General features: G+C 36.7%; 1 protein-coding gene across 1 annotated transcript in view; it reads right to left on the reverse strand.

Annotated features, from left to right (window-relative positions):
* LOC104364419 (hedgehog interacting protein) overlaps nucleotides 1-16801 on the reverse strand; it is a 74654-nt gene that overhangs the window by 55202 nt on the left and 2651 nt on the right. The window contains exons 2-4 of the mRNA XM_042796931.1: nucleotides 12108-12303; nucleotides 4669-4825; nucleotides 3669-3870 (exon numbers count right to left, since the gene is read on the reverse strand). Coding sequence (XP_042652865.1) covers nucleotides 3669-3870; nucleotides 4669-4825; nucleotides 12108-12303 — 555 coding nt within the window. The remainder of the gene's footprint in view (nucleotides 1-3668; nucleotides 3871-4668; nucleotides 4826-12107; nucleotides 12304-16801) is intronic.

Below are 16801 nucleotides of genomic sequence, written 5' to 3' on the forward strand. Positions count from 1 at the left end.
CACAAGCTACCATCATCCATTCATGGCATCTCTCTCTGTTATGAAATATTTCTACATGCTTGTGCTAATTCCTTCTGGGATACTGACAGCGTATAAAATTGTCACATCTCTTTCAAACTCCTTAAAATTAAATCACCTAACAGTCAGTAGATTTTACTGCAGCAACAGTTTTCAAGCAGATATCTCAATGATTTCAATGAAGATTAAAAGCCAATGGACCAACAAAACATATGCATCAGGTTGTACCACTCTTCTTTCTTAATTTCCATTTATATTCACAGACCTTCACAGGAGTGACTGACAAGAAGCAACTTCAGATAATCCTATTTATGTACTTAGGTTAGCAGGACCAGTGAAGAAGCCCTATAAGCTTGCTCACAGCAATGTTAGGGGCTCCAAATGAATTTCATCAACACAGGGACCATTAGTTCCATTAGAGGAACACAAGAGCATCTTTTTAGGAGGGTATCATGGCTGATTGATTGCTATACAAATGCAGGCACCACTCTTCCTCTGTGTCTGCATACTGTTTTCCTCCTTATCTGACTGCCAATGCTATGATGAGTGAAATGATGTTAGTGAGATCAGAACTAAACTCCAGGATTATTTTAATGGAGGAAATAAGATTTCTGTTTCTTGGTTATATCAGCCTCAAGATAGTTTTAAGCATATTCTTTGGAAAACCATCATGCAACAGCTTTGCTGCTTTGTGGCAGTATAACAATTTTATCACTCCTAAATATCCTCTTTGCATTAGAAAAAGAAGAGAAAATCAACCACCACTATTTTACTCCATCTCTCAACCTTAAAAATATATATTGGAACAGCTGTCCAAAACACTTTTCAGAGGCATCAATTTAAATTACCTTTCATTCAACCACAGCTGAATAATTACTATGATTATTATTGCTATTTACTGGATACAACTTATATCTATAAAAGCTTGAAAAAAAATATTTTTACTATTGTCACGAGCTAAGTATTTGTTCGTATTTCAGATACAGACCGAAAATTAACAGAAACTGCTATTTTTGGACAATTGGGTAAAAGAGAGAAAATTTTTACACTTATTTTTTGGGGAAAATAGCTATTTGGCTTTAGTTGCTACCATTGCTCTGAAGTTGGAAAACAGGTGAACTGTTTTTGTTTACTTCAATGAAGAGTCTCTAAGTTAATTGAAGAGTAAAGTTATATGGAAAATGTTATATAGCAATTGACTAGATGCTTGGGTTAACATCTATGAATCTGTGTAAATGAACAGAGGACTCAAAAAAGGCAACATGTTACCTTGGCAAACACTTCACTGGAATGTATGAGTCTAAGTTTGATGGGGGACAACTAAAAATTCATTTTCATTTTACCTTTTCACGTACACCACTGTAAGAGAAAAACTGGGAACATCGAGCAAAATGTATACATACAAATTCATCTACCTGACACTACAAGCATTTCTTGAGTAAGCACAGCAGACACATTCAGCAATTCTCACACTGCATGTGGATGCAGTGTTTTAGATCGTGGGTTTCTTTTTAATTTCTGGCTGTACACTACCTACGCTGCCTGCTGGAGAATTGTCTATCCACACAGTATTCTCCATTACTGATTTCTAGTTTTAAAATGTATAACAGGTAAGGAAAATCAAAATCCCTTCAGGTAGTCTATTTTGATGTAATAACTGCTACCGTTGTCACAGTGATCTTGCACCCGTAGGTAAAGGACCGTGGACAATGATTATAGGAATCAGACTGCAGAGGATAAACATAAAAATGTTTAAGAACTCTTGTTTTAAAAGTACCATTTGGATTATGTGGGCTTTGTTTTCTTCTAGTTATTTATTATTTTATATAATTCATTCCTCAAATTCTTTCCCTTTTCTATTTAAAAGCTGGAGTATTGCTTCTAGGCACATTCCCTTTCTCCTTACCTGTGAAGCACATAAAGCCTCTGTTCTTGCCAGCCTGCATTAAACACTGCAATACAATTATCCTCAGTCACTGAACTGTTATCTCAGGGAATTGAATTAGACTTTTTAGCTTAGAGAACATCAAATTATTTACACAAAGTGTTATAGTTGAAACAGATCCAGTTTAGAGTATTGTATGATGGTTAGGGTAGTAAAGACTAAAAAGATCAGGTCACTGATTTAAAACAGAACTAAAACTTGAATCTGAATCTGAGAGTAGCTGCTGAGAGTCTTATCAAGCGGGCTATTGCCTATTCGGAAGCATGGAAAAACAGTTTTCCATTTAGCCTTGCCTCTGAGCCCCAGCAGTATAAGTTTCCTTGAGGAAGGTTTGTTTGGGACCAATGGCAGTTCTGTAGAAAGTTTCAGTGTCAGTTTTACACAAGTACAAACTATCAGAATTTTCAGTTAAGAAATATGAAACAGCTTTAGACTGATGTTCAGAAATACCCCTAAGAAGTCCCTTCTGTTTTGGTGTCTTGAACATAATGGTTACCTATAGAGGCAAAAAGGGAAGTGTTCAGGAAATCACGGAATCATATGAATTGCTTCTTTTCCTGAAAAAGCTGTAATATATTTCATTTCTCTCTCTCTTTTAACAGAAACCAAAAACCTCTGAGATTTCCTCTCAGAAAATACTATCTTAATTGTCTTATCGCACTTATAGCTGAAATGCAAAATTATTAGTGAGCACACGCTATGCATTTTAAATGGGAATAGTTTGTCACAATTATTATTTAAGATTACTCTGTGAAGAGTATGTCAATATATCTTTCATCCAGGAAGGCTTTATGATATATAGTCCTGACTGTTCTAGGCAAAACCTGATTACAATTTCAATTTGCTTTATATATCTGGATTTTACGTGCATTACCACTCTAAAATGTGACAAGAAATCAACATGAAACAACACTTAGGATATTTCCAAAGCGAAATATCCCTCAATAGACTTACAAGTTTTCCATTAGTACTTATCTCACACCTAGATGTAGTTTCTTACCTCCACCCTCCACTGTATTCCCATCAGTGCCCACCTACCATTCCCTCCCCTGACCATGAAAGCCTTCCCATTAGACCCGACGAAACGCGTCGCACCAACCCGCCCACCTGTCTGAATTTAGAGGGTCAGTCACTTTTCACCTGCATCCCCAATACATCCTGTTTTAAAGCAGCCCCCCACCAAGGGCAGCCTGTGCCACATTTGAGGTTGAGCCCCGAGGGGGTGAGCACCACTGCTCCTCTCTGAGGGGGCCCCGAGCACTCTCAGGCCCACCCCCCCCGCCTGGGTCCAGCTCCCAGGGCATCGCTGAAGCACCCCCGGGTCCGGGGGGGCCCTGGGCCAAACCTCCTCCCGCTGGAATCACAGCAAAACTCGGCTGAATTCAGTGGGATGGAAACAAGCCCAGATGATGAAAATACAAAGATAACGCTGTGGGATGCTGGTGTTGGATAGTTTCTTCTGAATTTAAAGGGAGGAAAAAATGAAGGGAAAGAGAAAAATGTGATGACAGTTATAAGATGCTATGATTTCTCTTCCCGAAACAAGGAATATTTCACTTCTTTGCCAGACAGAACAATAGTTTCTGTTGTCATCACTTGTCTTTTTTATTATTTAAATTAAAATAATTTCTGAAAAACATTTCTTCCCTTTTTCCCCATATAGAGCCTAAGATATAAACAGGTAGAGAGAAGTATAAAATCCAACCTTTATTCCACTTTGAACAAGCTTGTGTATATCCAAAAAAGGTTCCTTCAGTATGTCTCCTTCAGGGCTGAAAATCTTCACATATCCTTCTTTCTCAAGAATGAAGAGGCGATGGGATCCATCCCCACAATGTACTGCTCCAACAGGCTGCCTTAGTCCACTCACAACCTCCTGAATACAGAAGCAGTTGTGCTTGTGTTTTCTAAAAAAAAAAAAAAAAATTAAAAAAATACTGAGAAATTTCTTCTTTCTCATAACTATGACACAACAGTGTGCCTGAAAGATAATTGTTCTGCAGTGAAAAGCACAGTTATACAATCCAGAATAAATTATGTCTTTGAATGTATGCAAGCAGATAACACTGAAAATCAATTTGAACTTCCCTTAATCAAATTTTGGTTTGTGTACAAGAAAGAGATAATTAATTCAGTTTAGAACTGAAATGTAGAAGAATAGGAGAAAAAAAAATTGGTAAAAGAGAACAATTTATCAATACAAAATTTCTACTGTACAATAAACACAGTAAATTCCAGCAATTTGACAAAATTTGGCTTCTAAAACCCCTTTAAAAATAATGACTTATGATGGGACAATCTAATTTAATTATTTTCACAAATACATGAATTCAATAAATTTAAAATCCCAAAATAAATATTTTATGAATAAACTTATAGTAGTTGTTCAGTAATATTAAATTCAGATAGAAATGACTTCCTAGAACTATGTGTGATCCACAGGGTGAACCATAACCAAGATCCACAGGGTGGATCAAACCAGGATTCTAACACCTTTTCAGCAACGCAAATATCAAATGGTACCAAAATATTGAAGCTAATGTAACTTTCTCTTTTGACGTACACTAGCAGCAGCAAAAGAAAGTAACATCTGGAAAACACAGCTGCTGAGCATAAGCACACACTGAGCTGTTTCACTGTGAAAACCACAGGCTTTGCTAGGTTTTTTTTTTTTTTCAGATTAAACAGCATTTATCTTTATGAACCTGCTGATCTCTTCCTCTTTGTCATATTCTTCCATGTGGTCCAGGGAGTTAGAAGCTGGCCCTCGCACTTGTTTTCTTGGAAAGTCTGGAAAGCATACACCACCATCTTTTCTTGCATAGTAAAAGCAAAACTCATCAGCTGTAGTTTGGAGAAAACCTTAAAAATGCAAAAGAGCATACAAATATTTAGTGTGTTGTCATGTCTGCAGTTTTGTGCCATCAAACTAATCATTAAACAGATTATATAGTGAGTGGAAAAAGAAGTCATTTTAAACAAAGTGCTATCTGCAAAAAAGGCCCGCTCTGAATAAATACAGACCGAGTATTGCCTTTTAGAGTTTATTCATCTGTATTTGTATTAAACCTTATTTTAAGTGTGCCTACATAAAAATGCCAATTTATTCAAAATACAGTTTACTCATTAAAAAGTTAAGAGGCAAAGTTCAGTTGAGGCTGTGATACACTTTTCCCTGATTTCAACCTTACTAATCAAGTGTAGTACCTGCTGTAAAATAGCTTGAGCAGCTTTCTTTTTTTTTTTTTTTTTTTTATAAGTGGCTTGTCGTAGTAAAAATTTCAGTGAAGACTTTGGTAAAAGAGATGCCGTAAAGAGTTCGTGGAATGCTGGCAGCAAAGGACATCAGTCAGAGAGGTGAATAATTAATTAGTGGTCTCAGAAAGCGAGAAGTACTGCTGAAAACTGCACCATGATGACATGCAGTTGGCCTCTGGTTGACTCCCAGCATTAGAGTGGGTGAACACAGTGTCCCATCGCGAGGTCTACTGCCTCAGCCCCCATCCCCTGGGAAGGGGGGTACGTCTCATGCCGCATTGGAGCTGGCTTTAAACCGGCTTGGATGAAAGCTGGTCTTCAGGTTTTGGGTTAAAATGGGAAGGAGTTCAAAGACCCAGGGAAATAAGAAGTTGGTAAAATGAGAACCTCTCAGGAAAAACCCTGCCACTGCTGATTACAATATGTTTCATGACAGCCAAAATACCTATTTCTGTCCACAAACCTCTTTCTAGTAATTTCTATAAAGTTTTTAATCATTAGTGTTAAATCTAAGAAGATAGAATTTGGCCAGTTACATGTATACTATTTTACTAAAACGTTGTTAAGATAATTCCTTAAGTTACCTTCATTCGTCTTTGCATTATTGGCATACTGTATTAAGATGTACTATGGTCCAGGGCATAACTCATAGGATACACAGAATTAGAAGTTAATTGGAATTAGAGGCCTAATTTATGCATGGCTTTACCACTTGTGAATAATGCAGTAATCCATAGATCTTGGCCATAAAACCCCTGGCTTACAACGTACAATACGAGTTGATCAGGGACAGCTGTGTTTCACTGGAAAATGCCAATTTCTTAAAAGCAAAGCTTTTTCAGAAACATTATCAGTTTTGACAAAATTTTAGTTAACATGATGTTTCTGGTCCAAACTCAAACTTCTGGTCTAAATGAAAAAGAGAGAAACAGACAGCAATCCTCGTATCACTATACTACAATGTTTTGTAATTAGGATGTTTCATTAGGAAGAGGAATATTCAGGTCAATGCCCCTCATCCGTCTCAGGCAAGAGTTTGACCCTAAGTCTCCCATTTCCCAAGTAAATGTCCTAACAACGACTTTATTAGCTATCCTGGGGTGGTCTCTCTGTGGCTTTCTTCATGGAAAATTTCGAAAGAGTTCAATTTCTTCCTTATGTGGAATGGGAAAATTTTTTAGATCCCAGAATTTTTGTGGAGTGGAAAGCCTTTCCCACCCAACTATACTTCTTTTCATATGCATCTTCCTTTACAAATATTGGAAAAATAACATGACAAAGCCTGCCTTTGATTTCTATAAAATAATATCTGGAAACACATGGTAGTGCATTGTGGTGTAAAAGTTTAATTACCATGATTTGGAACTTCGGTAAATATCATCTCTGAGGAGCTGGTTTTAATTTATAGTAGTTATGTGGAGAAAATGGGAGATAAAATTTCAAGTGGAACAACTGAAGAGGAACTCTGATATTATCACGGAGTAGTATTCCAAGACTTGTAGATATAATGCCAAAATCAAAGGTAATCTAAAATCTTGCTGTAGAATTATTTGACTTAAGAATATGTACTTTTGTCTTTAATGATTTATTTCTCTAGGCACAGTGGGTCATTCAAGACAATGCAATAGCAAATTAAAGGTGTACAATTTCTAAGAATTTATAGAATTTTCCAAGTATACCATGTATTATTTCCTGAATATAAACTACTCTAGGCTTGAATGTCATCTTTGATCAGAAAAACTGAGAGCATATTATGATCATATTGTTTACTCGATACATGTTCATTTCAAGTAACAATCAGATACAAACTCACTTGACTAATGCCTTATACAATGCCTTTTCTTATACGTAAGACTAATCTCTTTTCCTTATGAAATATTTTATCATGCATTTAAGTACATGTTGCACTTCAGTTGTCTTTTGCTATTTAGCAAACCCATCACCAGGTTCCAACAAAGGATGAGGTTTACATTCCATTTTCTTTAGAAAAACTCATAAAAAATGGGGTTTGAATTAAACTGTGAAAATCAGTCAGTAAATTGCTAAAATGTTGCGTTACTGGAAGGAATGTAATCTCTGTTAATACAGTTCCACCTGTGCATTAGGGATGGAATTTTCTTCTATAAGAAAACAGTAATTTACCAAAAAAAAACCCCAAATCTGCTTGTGTTACATATGCTGGAGTCAACATACTAACAGCTTCACTAAAGACAGTTAGAAAAACATTTGTTTCTATTCTCCTATCTGCTTGTAGCCATTTAATGTTTTCTTTATCGTGCTTAGATTGTAAGGTCTTTAGTGTGGGGATGGTCATTTTGTTCAGTGTTTGTACAATGTCCAGAGGAATGGTCCTTGACAAGTGTCCCTAAGCACTAGAATTGTTTGGAGATAAAAAAAAAGATCATTTTGTTCAGTCTGGGTTTCTTCAAATACAGCTCTGTCACTGTCCACTATGACAACGATGCCTCTTAAGGACAGCAACACCTGGCCCTGTGTAAATTCCTGTACTTATTACTTTATTTTAAAAGACTCACACATACCATTACAAATTTCCTACCAGCTGTGTATGTGTTGACAGAGCAGTGCCCATGTAAACAAAGAAAATTGAAATCACAAAGGAAGATTAAACGTGATGTTTAGGTGTTGTACATGCCAGATTTTGCACATGCTTGCATTTCTATGCTCTTAAAATTTTCTGTCTTACAAACAAGAATCAAACTACAGACTTTTCAGTTAAGGCAGTTACCATGAAGGCTTTCTGTGTTCGCCTTTATAAAAAACTGTGGGAATAAATTCCATGATTTCAAGCCTTTTCAAAAGAACACTTCTCCTCTCCACTGATCCTCACCTCCTCCCTCCATTCATACTTGCAGTCAGTTATTCCTCACACTGTATCTTCTTTCTGATCCTACCTTCACCAAATTCCACTTTGCTGGATTCCCCGCTCACCTCTCCCCCTGTCTCTTCTCTTTGATATACAACTCAAATGTTGTGATAGCATTTGTCCCAGTCTTTACAGCAAGTCAAGTTCCTATTCATTCCCTTCTTTGCACTGCACGCAGGACTGAATATCATCCACTTATCTGAGTAAACCTACACTGGCTTAGAGAGCACCTGGAAATCAGGCTCGCTTGCTTTATTCCTGCTATGACCTTGAGCATACAGTTCAGGATTGTGTAGAAGAAGCATTTTCCTGGGTTTTTGTTTGTTTTGGTTTGTTTTTTTTTTTTTTCCCCTGACTTGAACTTTTGATAGCTAGATGTGAATTTGTTCACAAAAACCACATTCTCTTTTCTCATCTCGACTCTCAGTGCAGACTAAATCAAATAGGTGATTCCAGACTGATTGTTTCAAAATGTAATAAGTTCAGTGATAGCTCACATCATTTCCTACTGGTTTTCAAGTGACTAGTGGCCCTCTTCTCATACTCACACACTACACAGACCTGCACACAGGCAGTGCCAGGGTTAATCCCCTTGATGCTCGTTAGCAGTAGCAACATTATGAGCCACTACTATTTTTCTAAAGGCTGACTATGTTGACTGTGACTATTAATTGGCTATGTTAGAACTTCTGGAAGTGTGTGGGTTGCAGCATTTCTTAGATTTCCAGCATTGGGGCTGGGGTGCCCCTGTTTGGAGTTAAAAAATTCATATCAAGCACCTGTTCTGGTAATGCCTGGATTTAGGTCTGGGCCTGGATCTGAATTCACCCATGATCATCTGGAACCCATTTCTTCAAATGAAAATAAAGGAGAGCGCATGGGTCAGAATCTGTCCGATGTCCTTGGATGGCAGAACACACTGTGGCTGTGCCACAGGTTTGTTCCTTAGAATATGTCACTTCCACTGGCATGGATCAAGTTTCTGCTCATGCCTAAAGAGAGAATCAGCCATGCCTTTCTTTACTGGCTTCTCTAGCTTTACAGTCTTCTCTTATTACCGTGAAAAACTGAAAATTCATATTGATTGAAGATACTTCATTAAGTCACTTAACTCCAGTGTCTCCATCAGTAATCACTTAAACTGAGGCTTACAGTAAAGATCAGTTGAGAAATAATGAGAACAGTCACTTGAGATGAAGCAGGGAAGTTCTAATCTCGTAGACTTTGTGAAACATCACACCCCACCGCTTTAACGTATCCATACAATCCTAACAGCTATTGTTACTATTCTGTTTGAATAAAGAATCAGGTCCACTCTTTCTTTGGATATTCCTATAGAAGTCAATGGAATCTCTGATACAGTCATAACCGGTGGGCAAACTATTGTCTGCAAAAGAGTTAGCCAAGGATCTGCAACAGTTTCCATTTTTGCAAAAAGAGACAGAACAATAAGTTAATTTCTGGAGTTAACTCATGCAAAAAACTGATGTATAATTTCTCAGTCTTCTTGGTTAATATGTACCACTAAAATTTCAATTCCAGAAAAGATGCTTGCTATCTTAAACTGCTAATAATATTTCTCATTTGTGCAGGACTTAAGGGATAAAATTATTGTTGTAGTCAGCAACTTCCTTGAACTCCTTTGTATTGGTGTTCAGAAACAATTAGCACTCCCTAATAGAGGAAGAGTAATTATTTGACTTTTTTAACAAATGCACAGTGAATCATTGCCAGAGACCTTGGGTTTGGGGGCCTGTTACTTTCCAACTCTTTGTCTAATCCTCCAGGCTGAGCTGAAAACATAGCTTCCACATTTTCTATTTTATTCTTTCTTTTGCAGTAAATATTATTATGGATATATGTGTCTCACAAGTAAAATAGAAAACCCAAATAAGTTGTTATTTTAATTATTTATATTTTTAAATGTAGAAGACTATTAAACTATATTAAAATTCTATAGGCTATCTTCTCAAAAAGAGGGACCTGAATCTTAATTAATACCTTCAGAAAAGGTATAGCACATGTAGCATAGGTATCAACAACCATACGTACCAGTCAAGTCACCAAATTAACCCTCTTGGTGGATGTAAGTATGCAAGAACTTTTTGTTAGTACAACCCACTTTCAGAACAAGTATTTAGAATGATTATTAGCATCTGATTGATGTAGGAAAAATCCTATTTTAACTGACGCTAAAGTATGTAAGCTCTTTTCCTGCAAAGCACAGTGCTCTGTCCAGTGCTAAAGTTATGCTTTCATCTGGTTATCTTTCAAGGCAACCTGGGTGGTCACAAAAAGCACTTGACATCTTGATGCACTTCAGCAGTTTTACATATACACAAACTTTGTAGAAAAATAAATTTGTCATTCGTCACCACATATGTTGATCTGAGGAGTGAGGTTCCTGTGGCTGTAGCTCCTGTGCTGCTCAGCACTTTCTCATTCTCTCTCTCTCCCTCCACCTCCTCCTTCTTTTTCCTTTTTCCCTCCTTCACTTTTTCCAATTAAACAAATTGTTTCCTCAGAAACACAGCATTTCACAAAACAACTACGAGGGACTTGCTCTGCAGAATATGCTAATCATTTGCACTAGCTACAAACTCACGTCAAAAAAAGTCTTTGTGCTGACTTTTTATATGGGCCAAACATTTAGAATATCTAATCTGTTATCGCTGTTCAGCAGGCAGTCTTGGCAACTGTGATCTATTCTGCTTTGCTTTGGGGAATGTGATAAAGAGCAAGAAACAGCTGGTTTAAGAAAGCCTTAGAAACATCTCTTAGTTTATAAAGACAATAATAATATTTTCATATTTGAATGGGTTGAGATACATGTTAAACCACAGTAAAGGGAAAAAGTAAGTCAATTCAAAATGTTTTCTCAAGTCAGTAAAAGAATGCTGCAAAAAATCCCTGCACTCATGGGATTTCGGGAAAAACAAGTACACACTGTACATACACAATTAAAAAAACCCTCCTCCAAATCTCATCCACTTAAACTATCCCCTTTACTCAAATATGTTTATATTATATTACAAAGCTGTGTTCATGTGTCAAAAATGACTATTCAAAAACTCATTTTTCATATCGCTATCAACTCATTTTTCCAGTCAGTGTTGCTAGTGAAAAAAAACATCTCAACCAGTTTAATTATTTTCTCCTGTGTGGCATTATTTGTAAGTAGTGTTTGGACAGGGAAAAAAAGCATAGTTTAAAAATGACAGTCTTAAACATATAAATAATTTACTATTGAGAATACCAAAGATGTTATTTAATATAATAGTGTATTAAGACAGTATTTCTAAAAGAACCATCTTCTGTGGTTATTTCGTTGTTACAGTTACAAGTGACAGCACACACTTGGTGACTGCCTTAGACAACACAGGTCAAATTCTGGTTTTAGTTCTGTCCGGCTAGCTCTACTGACTACAGTGAGGAAGTGTTAGGTTAGTTAAGAATTTGGTTGTTAACAGCATGTTGGAAGTGATTCAAAGATCACAAAAGTCTATCGAATAGCTCCCTTTGATTTCAGTGGGCTTTAAACCCTGTGGAAAAAACTTCAGTTTCTAGGGTAACAAAACCAGAAAAAACACTTTACTCATCAGCTTTTAGAGTCTACAGCAAATAGCCAGCAGCCTTTATTTCTTGCATTTTAAAGCTATCTGTCATTTAGAATAGCCTTTGGGATGGCCAACTGCTTGTTTACATGATTTGAATGAACACGCTAATCGTTCAGCAAAGGTAATAGTTTCAGGTGCCTTTGACAACAGTGCTGTGCTTCCTGGAGAGTTTAATAGGAGGGTGGCAAGAAAGCACTCAAAATATTTACCTCACTACGTAAGATCTGCTGTGAAGACCCTGAGATATTATGTCTTTGCTTGGGCAAAATCCCCCGCATATCAACGGGGATTTTACCTAGTGAAGAGTTGGATCTGTAACCGCTCAGGCAATATCAACATTTCAAACCAGACATCCTTTATCCCCGTATTTTGTTATAGATTTTACCTGGTATGTGACCTCTGCAAGTATAATAGAATTCTTTACAATAGTCTTTGCACAGGTAGGGAAGAGTTAGTTCTCTTTCAGGTGTTTCCCCTTTCTCAGGTGAGTGGAATAGGTTCTGAGCGTGAGGTGAGCAGTGTGCACATTTGATTTCCTCCAGTAGCTTCGCACATTCTGTGTTGTTGGTAACAGAAAGTATCTGCAAGCCACAAACCAGAGACAAATAAGCATATGACCTGTTCCCCACCTCTCACAAAAAAAAAGATTGCACAGTCTACTGCAATAAGTAAAGCTAGCGGAACCCATACAGTTAGTAAAAATGCATCATGTTTCATGTCACCATTATGGAAGTGCGATACTATAAAATGTGCAATGTCATTAGTACGGTGAGATTTTAAGCACTTGCTTCTCTTTCTCAGATAAGAATAAGAGTACTCAAGTTATTTTATGGACTCGTTCCTGCAATCTCTTAATCACACAGGCAATCTCAGAACTAGAGGGATCATTTACAGAAGGAGGAGCTGCAGCAGGCAGCAGGCCTTCTACCCACTTCTCTTATGAAAAATACTTAAAAACCTAACTTGTAAGGTGACCTATTCAAGGATTTAGAGACTAAAATTAAAATTCTACCATCAAAACGCATCAGGAAAACCATATCTAGGTGTTTGTTAAGTAGGTGTCTTGAACAATACCACAGTCCAGCTACTGAAATGACTGCTGCAGAGTTCAGCATATTATGCATAGTACTTGAAGAAGCATGAAACCACGATTGACGATGTGTTTAAGTAAACACAGGAGCCTAAGGAGCGCAATGTCATCAAATCATGAAAAATAATGGAAAGCAGTATAGTTGTCTTTATTAGTCTCTGAATGCAGTGCACTTTGTTAATCTGTTGTTAACCACATGGATTGTTTTTTGATCATTCATCCCAATGGTGCGTAGTAGAAAATGTGTTCTCAGTTGAGAGGGACTGAATCTGATCCAATGCAAAAACAAAGCTCAGGTTCTTTCTGCTGTTTGTTTGACGCAGTAATATAGGAAGACTACGAGACACTTATATTAAGAAATATTAATGCGGTAAATATTTGTATCCTGTAAAATTCGTAAATATTTGTAAGCAGCTCATTTGAAAATATTGACACAGTTTTCCTATAGTTCATATCTCCAAGTTGATTTGTAGAAGGACTTTCCAATGTTATTCCCTTGCAACATAACACTGAAGGAAATAATCTAAATTACTTTTGATAAAATAAGTTACTCAGTGCATGAAAGCTCTTGATATGTTTGAGTATGCTGTCTCATAGGTCGACTCTTTTCAAGGATGCAGTACTTTGATAACACAGTTCTGAACTCAGCATTTTATTTACAGATCTTAATTATATAAAGCTCAGTCATTTGAGAGAAAGGCACTGCCCATTGTTCTAAACATATACTTATTCAAAACATTACACAATATATGGCCTGTACAGTTACAGAAAATCCTATTTAAATTAACCTTATTTTAGAAGATAAACTCTTTCCAGGAAAATTTAGTCTTACCATGCATATATTGTCAAAAGGCCATCTGAAATGTGCACTGAAGTTTAGTGGCATAAGTTGGACCACTGATTAGAAGAACACCATCTGGCTTCTACCCTTATTCCAGAAAAGCTGCCATTGGCTTTAAAAAGAATTCCCCTACATTTGCCAGGATCATTAAATGCATTAAATGTTCTGTTCTTTAGACTACTTATTCTCAGGCTATCCTCAGCTTCATATCACCTGCAATTAAGTAGAATCATAGAATCATTCAGGTTGGAAAAGACCTTTAAGATCATCAAGTCCAACACGTAATGTGACTAACATCTGCCACGTATGGTTTATTAACTCTCTTCAGACCATTCTTGGGAATATAATTTTCTCACACCTTCTTTTAGAAAGGGATTGTCTTTTTTTTATGACAACTTGAAGACAGTAATCAATTAATTTAATGTTGCCTGTATGGCAGAAAGTTTGCATTGGCCCTGAATTCTTTGGGGAATTCTTCCCACAGCCCCAGCCCCTTCTCTCCTGAAAAAGTTTAGATTCTTTTTGCTAGGTTGCTCATTTAGACCATAGCAGCCAAACTGTTAACCTTAGTCTTCTTTCCTGAGTTTTGGATGTTGTTCTAGATATGATAAACCTGGGGAAAAATGCCTTGGAGACAAGAATGAAAAATATAATGATAAGTACAATAAACTATAACCAAAATGCATAAAACTAAAACTTTAAACTTAATAGTGCCTAGGATTGCAATCTAGGTAGTAGAGAACAGACTTTCTATGCTTGCAGTAACTCACACTGCTGAAGCAATCTTCTGCATTAGCCAGACTTTCTTAAGGGATGATGGCATCCTGACCTTGGTACTTTGTGTTGCTGTGGTTCTGATGGGGAAGTGGCCTGTATAATTCAGTTGTGTCATTGTTTGCCAAATAGAAGAAAGTCTGAAGCCAATAGGGGATGATCAAAAGCACTATCCATAAATGCCACTGTTTAAGAACATTATATCACCAAAAAGCTGGAAGCTCTCCTAAAGTAAGGATGAAATGACCTATTTTGGTGTTTCCACCAAAGGAAAGTGCACCTTGACTACAGACTCTTCAACGTACTTGCCTACATTCAGTGGTATCACCTGCTTTGCAAGAGTCTCAGATGTTTTCATCGGGGAGTTGATCTCAGGCAGTAGACTTTCTTGTGGTAGCAGTATGATGGTGTGTTTAGAAGTACAAATAAACACGAGGTATTACTAGGTAAATATTCAGTGTGTTTATTGAATTAATTCCACAGTGATGCAGATAGAAAACTGTACTTCTACTGAAAGACTCCAGAACACATTGTAAACAGGGGAAAAAAAAAAAAATTACAGGATAGCAAAGATGATTTACTGTTTCTTGTGGAAAACGTAATTGACGTTGCCTGGTGATACAGGAGAAGTAATGCTTGCCAACATTTCAGTCCTCAAAGTTAAGACAAAAGGATCCTAATCCCCCTGAGCAGCTGCTATCCAGGAATTAACCACAGGAATTTACCCCCTCATGCCATTTCTGGAATGAATCTTGGTCATATAATAGCTAATCGGAAGATTAAGGAATGAGAGTCAATCAATTATCTGAAAATCAAGTACAATGTTATTTAACTTTTAGAATGCTCGAGCAAAATAGGGTGGTAACATTTGCTCTGTGTGAGGTCTGACGTATAACTCTGTCCTGGCTGGGAGATAGGACAACCATTCTATTCTGAATTTCAGTAAATCGATAATGTATTTATCCTGGAGTATATTAAACCAGTTTTAAGCAAAAGCTGAAATACTTCATTGAATTAAGCTTTTTCTGTGGGATCTCTACTTTGAAAATGACCTTAAAGTTGACAATGGCTTTGGTCTTTTGAAGAAATGTAAACTAATTTCCTGCTTCAGTTTTTAAAGTCATATGTGAAACCATCAAACTGCAGTGGTTTAAACTAAGTGTGCTCTGGAAAATATGTAAAACTTCCAAACATTTATTGCAACATGCCTAATAATGATTATGCCTGCTGCTGACTAATTTACAACATCTGTAAGATCATCCTTTAATCTCTAGCCACATGAAAGTAAAATGGGTAGACTAAAGGTAAGATAAACCCTGGAATGTGCAGGAAAGCACAGATTACTACATTGGTTTATCAACAAAAAGGATAGTGCAAAGAGGAACACAAGATGACACAGTAGATGAATTCTTTACGTTGAATATTGTCATCTGTTTTGTGTATTCTTGTCATATCTGGTTTGAGAAAGGCAGTATAATTTTGATGTTAACAGTAAAAAAAAAAAAAAACATACAAAACCCAGTGAAATCAGTCATTGCATTGAGCTGTATTTGATATACAAGCATTTACGTCCAAAAATCATATGCTTACGAGATTGTTCAGCTGTCGGGTTGAACATATGCTTCTTCTGTATTATAGTGCTGGATTATGTCATTAAAGAGTTCAGTTTCAATTTTAGGGTAATATGTAAATAGATCATTGTACTAAGGCAGCTGTTAAAGGGACCCCAAGATGAGTTATTTGTTTAGTTGGATGTGTTCAACAATAGCCTTTGTTCGTGAAAGAGCCAGAGCAAACAAATGATTGTAAAAGGGCACACTTGAAAACAATTACTTTTCACCCATTCCTTGACAGCCTTGGCTGTGAAACCATCCAAGGTAGAGAGGACTTCTTTGCCTGTCAGGGGCTGTAAGCAAACTTTTAGAAAAAAACGGTATTACAATGTTTGACTGGGATGTAGTAGCCCGTCATAAACAAGGGGATATTGCAGAAAACTAGAAGACAAAGAGTTAAATCTCAAAAACAGGATGCAAAAGTCTTACTTGAGCCAGTGCAATGTTGTATCTGCTCATTATGGTAGCTCCATTTTTGTTCCCAAAACCGCAGGCAATGGTAGTGTTTTCATTATAAACACAGATCAATAATTTGGTCAAGAATTCTCAAAGACCCAGCATCTTAATGAAAAAACTCGTACAAAACTGCCTACTGAGCATGCTCAATTTTTTTTTTTTTTTAAAAAAAAAAAGACGCTAGCGTTCAGATTTCCATTAATGTCATAGCCACTCCATCATGTAGATGTATGATGGATCTTAAAAAAACCTGGTTTTGGAGCTGTAATAGATCACAGTTTAAAAAATTTGCTTTTAGAAAAGTT

The sequence above is a fragment of the Tyto alba genome, unplaced genomic scaffold (assembly GCF_018691265.1).
Source record: "Tyto alba isolate M040663 unplaced genomic scaffold, T.alba_DEE_v4.0 Super-Scaffold_23, whole genome shotgun sequence".
In the NCBI taxonomy this organism is placed as follows: Eukaryota; Metazoa; Chordata; class Aves; order Strigiformes; family Tytonidae; genus Tyto; species Tyto alba.